This window comes from Vicia villosa, linkage group LG7 (assembly GCF_029867415.1).
Source record: "Vicia villosa cultivar HV-30 ecotype Madison, WI linkage group LG7, Vvil1.0, whole genome shotgun sequence".
Taxonomy (NCBI): domain Eukaryota; kingdom Viridiplantae; phylum Streptophyta; class Magnoliopsida; order Fabales; family Fabaceae; genus Vicia; species Vicia villosa.
In genome coordinates this window covers 75691159-75700961 of record NC_081186.1, presented here as the reverse complement: position 1 = coordinate 75700961, position 9803 = coordinate 75691159, and the positions used below count along the sequence as shown (strand labels likewise).

Genomic DNA, 9803 nt, shown 5'->3' with positions numbered 1-9803 from the left:
CTTTCGTGTTTGAGCGGTGCGCGAGAGATCGCCGACGCGAGAATATGGATGTTCTCTCAACTTCGCGTTAGAGATAACCTTAGTTGTGAGATGATCTCGTTTGTGCTCCAGAGATGGACGCTTATGTTAGAGATACGTGATGACATAGATGAGTATCGTAGGTTGAGTATAATGGGTTGGTAAGTGTATGTTTGTGAAGAGTGAATATATTTACATTCCTGATAAGTTCTTTCTCTTCTAAGAATGTGTTTATTATTTTCCTGTCTATATATTTGTTTACTTTTTGCTCATTCAAACCCAAGCTCGAAACCGTAGAAACTGTTGAATGGCATCTCTCCATCTCTGAGGACGATAATTCCCGGATCAATATTTCCAAATCTTTTTCGTTGCTTGCCCTATACTGCATTCAACAACAATCGTTTGCTTAATTCGATTGTTGTTATAGGATAGAGATTGTTAAATTTGATCTATTGTGTTCCTTAATTTATAATCGCTTTTTAGCTTTGCTTAATTGTTAATTCGCGTAATCTCTAACCGAATGCTTAATTCGAAAAACACGAATATAATTGAAACAATATCTTTTGCACTTGTTTGATTGGTGTTGTAATCGAATGGGATTAATAATTCGTTAGGGAATTGAACATATAGTAATCGATGATAAGTAGGAACCCGGATCAGTAGAGCAACTTATTTTATAATCACTTTTGTTAATCACCTAATTGCAATTTCTTTATTAAATTGATTCTGAACCAAAACCCCCATTAATCCTTTCAGTAATTAGTTAATAAGAATAATAATCCTTGCGATACGACTCGAACCATTCTCGCTATACTACGCTTTTAAAGTTACTCGTTTTGATCCGTGTGCGACAGCGGATCATGTGTGATCTTCCTTCTTACAATGATAGCATCAAATACCAGATGCTTCGCCACTATAAGACTTTTGCTGGCTTTTTCCTTTCTTCTTGTCGAACTTACCATCCTTTCGCAAGAATTTTCCTTTAACGTCCAAACCTTCACCAACCGTCGAAGGTTTATGCCCCTTTTGTTCGTTCAAGTCCTTTGAATACATGGTTGATTGAACTTTTTCAAAGGACAGAGACTCCCTTCCATACAAGAGAGTTTCTTTGAAGTGAGCATGAGATCGAGGCAAAGCGCACAATAGTAACAACACTTGATCTTCATCATCGATCTTCACATTAATATTTTCAAGATCAAGAATCAGCTTGTTGAACATATCCAACTGCTCAGCTAACACTTTGTCTTCAATCATCTTGAATGAATACAAAGCTTGATTCAGGTAGAGTCGATTTACCAGTGATTTGGTCATATACAAACATTCAAGTTTCGTCCATAATCCTGATGATGTCGTCTCCTCCGATACCTGTATGAGAACCTTATCGCCAAGGCTAAAAAAAATTACGCTGTGCGCCTTCTCGATCATAGTCGCCTTCTCCGCATCCGTTAATGCAGCATTCATTGCTGCCTCTCCCTTCAACCTTCCAAGCAATCCTGCTGAACCAGTAGGCTTTTCATCTTCAAGCGCCACAGACTGAAATCATTCACTCCGGTGAACTTTTCAATCTCATAATTTGTTGAAGGCATCTTCTCCATGTTCACCGCACCAATTTATTGTGAAGTCAATGCCAAGAACAAAGTATAGAACATGGGAAGAATGAAGAACAAGGAAGAAGAAGAACACGAGAATTGGTTATAACTGCTATTCCTTTACTTTCTCTTAGAAAACATGATTATAAGTTTACAAGAATAACAAATAACCTCTCTCACCCTAAATTAGGATTTGCTGCTTGGCAATGATGAGAAACTAGTATGCTATTTATAATAAAACCTATCATACTAACTAATGGACTCTTTCCATAAGGCCCATTACACAAGTCAACTTAATAAACAAGTTAACTTAACAAATTGGGGTTTAAACACTAAAACTTAATTTAACATGCTAACAACCCTAGCATCTTCGACACCTGCATGCTAGACCCATCTTCGACTACAACATGCACACTTTGACACCAGCATGTGAACAACCTTCGACTTCATGCTTAACCCTGTCGAACTGTCGAATCTAAGAAGTTACCCTTCGACCATACCAGAGTTTGATCCAATATCTCACAAAACATGAGGTAGATAAAAACAAAGAAAAAGATATAAACTTAAGGGGCATAATCATAAGTGAACCATATCTGTAAACTCCCGTCGATACGAAATAAATTTGCAGCACGTGGTATAGAACGAAAGTGTCTTGTGACAACAACAACTCCAAACTGCAATGAGAAAATATTAAACATAGATGTTACCAGTATGACATAAGAAATATGGACTTTAAGTCTACTGAATCTTAATATCATGATTATTAAAAGGATAAACATATCTTTCATTGGATGAAGAAGATGAATAATATCCTCAAAAACCATAACAAAACCTAGTCGAAAATCAAAAAATAAAATACTGAATCAAGAAACCAATAAGCAATAAATCATATTTTGATTGAAAGATACAACTTCAGTTTTGCAAAACCATAACAAAACTTGTCCAAAATAAGAATCAAACTTCAGTTTTTCCAAAAAAAAAAGATCATGAGATATAAATCACCTTATCCAAATCACAATACTACTCCATGAATATACTCCTTAAAGCTTCAATTGAAAATCAAATCTTAAAGTTAAATATTAATAATTCATAATTTTTTTTTTACCAAAACAAACTTAACTTATTTCATTAATTAAAATAGATTTAATACGACGAGGTATATAATTAACGAAACTACATTGAGGCCAAGAATTGGCCGCCTTTGTTAAACAATGAGCAACGATATTCGCTTGACGCTTAACAAACTCTACCTCAAAGTTTGGAGAATAAAGTAACAACAACTTAATAAAACGAATGATAAAACTGAACTCGGACCCTCCTATGGAATTTGAATGGATAGCTTGCACCACTTGTTGAGAATCGCTTGCAAAAACAACATGATCAAGATGGAGTACTAAAGCTCCTTGGATAGCTTCCTTCAAAGCCAAAGCCTCCGCTTCTAGAGTAGAAGAAGAACCCACATCTCAAGAGACACCAGCATTAATAAATATCCCCAAATCATCCCGAATACACCAACCTCTATTAGTAGTTCCACAATTACGATTAAAACCCGCGGACATTACACTTGAACGAACCAGGAGGGGAGGGAATCCATTGATGAATGTGAAGGGGGATCATTTCGTCATCTTGAGAATTTTGAGCCAACCACCACTCTTGCCACTTGTGAAAAGCTAACCACCCAAGTCTCGATGCCTCCTCCTTTTCATTGTTCCAAATGAACTCATTCCTATTATGCCATAAAATTTCTACCATCATAGCAAAACGGCCGACTACCTTCCTATCCTCCTTACTACACAAAATAAGAATGAGGGATTTAATGTCATTAGAAAGATGAAGAAGAGGTGCAACAATGTCATACAAACCTGCTTCCTTCCAACAAGAGTTAGTTCCAGACACCCGAAAAAAACATACCAATCATCCTCCTCAGCCACCCCACAAAACTGACATGTAAGTGGACAAGGGACATGATGCTGACTTAGCCGAACCCGAGAGGGCAAACATCCTGAGCAAATTCGCCAAAGAAGATGTTTCACTCGAGGAGGAGCAAAAATAGACCACAACCCAATCCAATTAACGTCATTAGGCTCCGGAATAGGAAGCTTATACCTATTTTTCCAAACACGGTACCCTGATCGAACACTATATTCTCCGTCCTTTTCATCCTTCCAAACCAATCGATCAATAGTAACGTCCTCAATAAGCGGAACATGAATAATAGCTTCCGCTCCTACACAACTAAACAGCTCTCGAATCAACCTCATAAAAATTAAAACTCAGTAGAAAGGATTATGCTCATGAATTAAACAGGATAAATAAGTAAAATCATCAAATTATTTCAATGATCTTCAAAGTTACTGTCATATCATGAATTAAGATCTTCAATTCCTATGATATGGAATCAATTCCCAGTTATCCTGATTTGATCCTTCTTTAAAACCAATAACAAACAATTATATCAGGAATCTAAACTGAACAAAATATTATAATTAACCATCACTAATTAAGAAATGTGCATTAACATCACAATTATTTCCAGTTCTGAAAATGTGATTAGGAAATTGTTTCCTGATATCTTCATCATTGTATATTTCTAACATCAACACCTTCATCATTGTATATTTCTAACATTGACACCTGCAATTTTTTACAAATGAAAAAACTCATTAGATATATACATCATGTTTAAAAATGTGAATACATTGTAATGATGGGTGGGTTTAAAATTAGAAGAAATGACAAACTCGTTATCATCGGCGAATCATTTCACATAATATCATTCACCAAAGCAACATAAACAAAATGCAAAACTCCGAATCACAACCAGAAATAACGATAATTCCGTTAGAATATGTTAAGAACGATAATTCCATTAGAATATGTTAAGAGCAAGGAATTGATAGTTATAAAATTCCTTGGGGAACAATTATACCTTTTCATTTAAGATTTCCTTTATGGCTGATGCACCATTAAACAGCAACAACAACCTAATTTTATCAACATGCTCACTTCTTCACTTGAAATCGAATAAACAACCCAAAAGCATATCTCAATCTATTTGTTCGCTTGGAAAAAAAATCCACAACCCGTAAGCATATGCATCTGATATAAAGAATATAAACGTAAAAAATTGAACTTCTTACCACATCAAACATAGATTTTTACCATCATCTTTTCTGGTGTATGGAACCCTAGAATATGAACATATAAAATAAGAATTAATATATACACAAAATATATGCAAAAAATTGGAGCTTTACAATAGATATACTACCGTGAAATCGCACACAGCCGTGAAATCTCTGAAACATCAGATCTGCCGCCATCAACTCTTTGCTTGAAACAAAATCATAACCTACAAACAGATCTCCATCTTCTTCGCTTGAAATCAAATTGACAACCCAAAAGTAACTCATCCAAGCTTGAAATCTCAATGGAATTAGAAAATTCCAAAATCAAACTGTAATTTACATTTGATACCAAGCTAATGTATAATGAATGCTTTGATTGTGAATAATTAGCTTCTAATTCCATTTTAGCATGTAAGTTTATATAGCACTAAATTGAAATTAGAAATAGTAAAGAAGAAAAAAGCAATCTCATCCTAACTTCCTCATTAACTCGATAAGTTAACATGACATCCTTGATGAATCATTTTTTATAAAACAATGGCTATGAAACCAAAGAAGAACAATATTTTTTGAAGTATAAATGAAACCCTCCTTGTTTGACCAATTTTTTTGAAGTAAAGCAACCAGGCATCATCTTGTTAAATGTTGGAGTGATAAGTTTAAATGATGGAGTGATAAGTTAATATTGTTTGAAGTGATAAGTTCTTAACTCAAATGGTTGCCACTACAAAAGAAGAATCCATCAATCCATAATGTATCAGAAAATATACTTAGCCTAATAAACACATTTACATTTATTATTTATTTAGAATAGAAACAATTGGAGCAACCTTAGTTAATTGTGATAATAGGATCAAAATTTAAGTTACCTTTATTGCATAATTAATGTAGATGAGCAGACATAAATTGTTAGTGTTTAATGTAGATCTCACAACATCAATCAAGAGGATTGTGTCTTCGATGGGCAGATCCCTTCAAAATGCAGAGCCGCAGGCGTCGACTAAAGGACTCCAACTTATCAATTCTTGCACTTGCTATTGAATTGTAATTACTTGTATCAAATGACCACTTCCATGAAATGTTAGTCATGATGCTGCTTGTCAAATTTCCAGTCAGTCGTAATGCTTGAAAAGAATTTTAACTTATACCACTAATCATGTCATCTAGTTAATTGTTAATTGTCAATGTCGACTTCAACTTCTAGTTAATCAACAATAAACATTATGTTGGGAACAAACTCATAATCTACTCAACAATATAAAAGGACATTTCTACTCAATTTCTAAACCATGTCATTTCATCAATACCATTTACTATGAATGAAATCACACTTTACTTATATAAGATCTAATCTCACCAATTTCCTGACAATGCAATGGCCAAAACCTGTGTCTTCATGCCTGAAATAAATAAGGACTTGGGATGAGAATCTATTAAGGACTTGAAGGGTTCATCATCATAAAAATATCCAGAACCACCCAAACAGATAATAGGTAACATACTATCACGTTTCCTAAGTATACAAATATTGAATAATGCAAATAATAAGAGCACATTACGTGAGACACGCTTTAAACGTTCTCCTCTTTGCTACCATAAGGCAAAGGACATCAAAATCTGACTCCAAAACTTGTTTTTGATTATTGTTGAAAGTTCACACAATTCATTCCTGCATCATTACCACACCGCACCACGGCACGCAATCACCATAATAGTATAACGTATAGCAACATTTTAATAATACAAATTCCATAGCGTATATGAGTTCACAATTTAAACTAAGCATAACCCCCTTCCCAATAGACTTTTAATAATCTAAAGGAAGGTGTGAGGGTTACTCATCTTTTAGTGCCGGAGGCGTCAACAACTCCGAATATATCTGTCACGACACGATATAGGTCGGGGAGTTTCTCTAGTGGCACGTTCTGTTCATGTTGATAACGAACATATGGCCGGTATTCCTCTCTGTTGATCATTAGATGCAGTGCTGCTCCATCACTTGCTTTCGCGCACTACCCAGCTGGCAGGAATGCTGATGCTGACTCTGGAGTATAACAGTCGTTTCCCGTCCCTCATGATTATCATTAAGCTGTTTCATTCTCCCTGTTGCTTCAAACTTTGGATTTCCAGTGCTCAGCGCATCAGCCATGTGGCTCAGCTCAACTTATGAGCATGAAACGAAAATTCGAAAGTAATTGCCAAATGAAATGAAATGGAATTATGAGAAAAGTCAGAATTCATGTGTGTGGTATCTTGAGAGAGAAAACAATTATTAGAGAGAAAGAAGAAAATGAAAAATATTGTCTAGCAATAAAAAAAGAAAAAACAATTAAGAAGGACACGTGAATATACAATGGTTTTTGAAAGAAAAAACAATTTGTAAAGTAAACCTATACTTACCATATTAGTCTTAGGGTGAAAAAAATTATGCATGTAACTGTTGAGTTCAGAAATAAATAAATGAGAGTGCAATTTTGGCTTTCTTGAATTTCTTCACTTTAATGGTAATTTGTATGAATGAATTTTTTGATCTGGTTAAACTATGCCTATGCCTGCATAATTATACAAGTCCTCGCACTTTGAAGCTTCATGTGTTTGGTCATAAGTGCATGAGCTCTGGCATATTTCATTGAAAGTTTCTTGCCATGTGTTTGGTCAGAAGACTCTACAAATTTTAGAGTTGTTCATTGTTTATTTACTTGGAGAATTTAGTTTTAGTTAGGATTGCAATTTGTTTCACTTTATCTTCCCCAATGATAGTTATGAACACAATTTTTTCTCTTTTTTCTTTTCTTTTCTTTCTTTACTACATTCACATTCACATGAAACAAACATGATGTAAACAAAGCTCTGTAAACACAGGAGGAAATAATGTGCAGCATGTAATCTCATAAGGATAAGTACTAATATACATTAACTTTTCAACTTACTAATAAGCATACAACAGAATCACTAAATTACCTTAAATTTCAACTACACTTGGCTATGGATGTTTTGATTGGATGATTCATTGTTTCTCAGTTTCTACTTACGATACAAGTAATTGGCTTGGACGTTATTGAAGAACAAAGTGCTTATGAGACCATTTTGGAATACAAGGTACCTTAAGAACTTTGACTTTGGTCAAAGCCAACTTGAAAAGTTGACTTTTTGACCAAATTCGTGTGGGAGCATCATTCTTGGCCATCCATCCAATTGTGGTATTTTATCTAAAAGCTTGCGAAGATTGAGGAGTTCAAGTTCAAATTTCCAAATTGGCCCGAAAAATGCAAAAGCTTTATTACTTGACGAAAAAAATCACCATTTCAAGTCAAGTTCATAAAATACAAGCAAAATCCATTACAAAGTGGAGTCAAAATAGGAACTACAAATGAAATACATAAAAATCCACATGTTTGATCAATTGTTGATTTTAGGTCAACGGTTGACTTTAAGTCAAGCAGTTGGCCAAAGTTTGACATTGACCCCATTTGACCTTAGACCCGTTTCCTCTAAATCCCAACTCCATTTATTGCCTTCATACTGCATCATGTTTTGTCTCCTTGTCCAACCAATGTACGTGCCATGCCACCTACACCATGCTAACATCGTTCCCAAAAGTTGTTGCTACCTGTAACTTGCAGCACAAACCCACACAAAACCTACTGCTGCCTTACCAAGTGAATATCATTAGCATTAGCATTAAATTCCATGGCTTGAGCCATGAGATATGATTTTATGAAGAAGGCTCCATAACACTTGAAAAACTCCATGAACATGAAGAAGTTATGAACCAAAACCACTTCAAATGCAAAAATTCCTTTCTTGCAACCCCTCTAACTTGCCCAAGGCACCAAAATCATAAGATTTCATTTGCTTTTGAGCTATTATCCAAGTGTTTTATGAATTGTCCAAGTTTCATTCCATTTGTGTACAAAAGCTAAGACTTCCATTCTTGAAAAGTAAGCTTTATGCACAAAGTCAATGCATTGAGCTCCCAACTTGTTTTAATCTGATCACAAGCAACCCTAAAGCTCAGACACAACATGTTTAAAGTGTCTAACCACTCCAAGCATGCTTGTACCTTCCATTGGAACTATGGAATTCACATAACTTCATGAAGAAGCAAAAGTACATAACTCTCACAAGTGATCTTCATTGAATCTGATGCTTCCCTAAACAAACCCTAGTATTGGCCTATAAATAGAGCCTCACTCCCTTGATCAAACACACAAGAAATCCCAAAGTCACTCTTCATTCCAAAAATCCATTTTTTGTGTCATTTGCATTTTCATAGCAATTTTCAGTTAGACAAATTCTGAATGCAAACCAACCTTTCAAACACCTTCTAAACACTATATAGAAGTTGTTCATCACTCCCAAACACTCCAAACTCAAAATCACCATCTAACTTCCATTAAAGCTTCCCTCAGAACCTTAACCTTCCAAAACACAAACCTACCAAACTATCATTTTAGATAGCTTCTACACATCAAATAGAAACTATTCAAACCATCATTGGAGACCTGTAACGTCATTACCATTAACTTCCACTTTTACACACCTCATTTTCATTTGAAGTTGTGTTAAGCTACATAGACCCTTTCATTTCAAACCAACTATCCAAACACCTTGCATATCACTCATATAAGCTATCCAAAACATCAAATTGCATTTGTAACCTCTTAACCATCTTTTGCCATTTTTGTTTGCTTGTGTTATAGGTACCATCTAGTTTGTTGTTCTAAGCATTTGCAGGTCATTCTAAGAATTCAAGTAACTTCCACAAGGTCTCAGGAAGCTAACAGGATCAAGAACAAATTTCTGGAAGTCTCTCATTGGCAGATTCAAGCGTCTGTTTAGAGGTAAAATTCAAAATTTGAACTCCATTGTCTGAGCATCAATCTTTACAAAACCCGATACCATTTTGTTCATAAAGATGTAGGGATTAATAGCCCTAAGGTTTTATGGCTTAATTTAGTGTTTTAAGAATTTAATTTGAAAATATAGTTTTAGGGTTCATACATATTTTCCAGAAATTAACATGTTTTAGGATGAATAAATGTTACTTAATTATGTGGTTAGGTTC

At 34.8% G+C, this 9803-nt stretch overlaps 1 protein-coding gene across 1 annotated transcript; it reads right to left on the bottom strand.

Moving 5' to 3' along the window:
* Window positions 1-2170: 2170 nt before the first annotated feature.
* Window positions 2171-3868, bottom strand: LOC131619373 (uncharacterized). Its single transcript, XM_058890475.1, has 4 exons — window positions 3519-3868; window positions 3182-3396; window positions 2858-3045; window positions 2171-2281 (listed from the first exon to the last, which is right to left on the bottom strand). The coding sequence occupies exons 1-4, from the start codon at window positions 3866-3868 to the stop codon at window positions 2171-2173; spliced, it is 864 nt and encodes a 287-aa protein (XP_058746458.1).
* Window positions 3869-9803: the final 5935 nt, after the last annotated feature.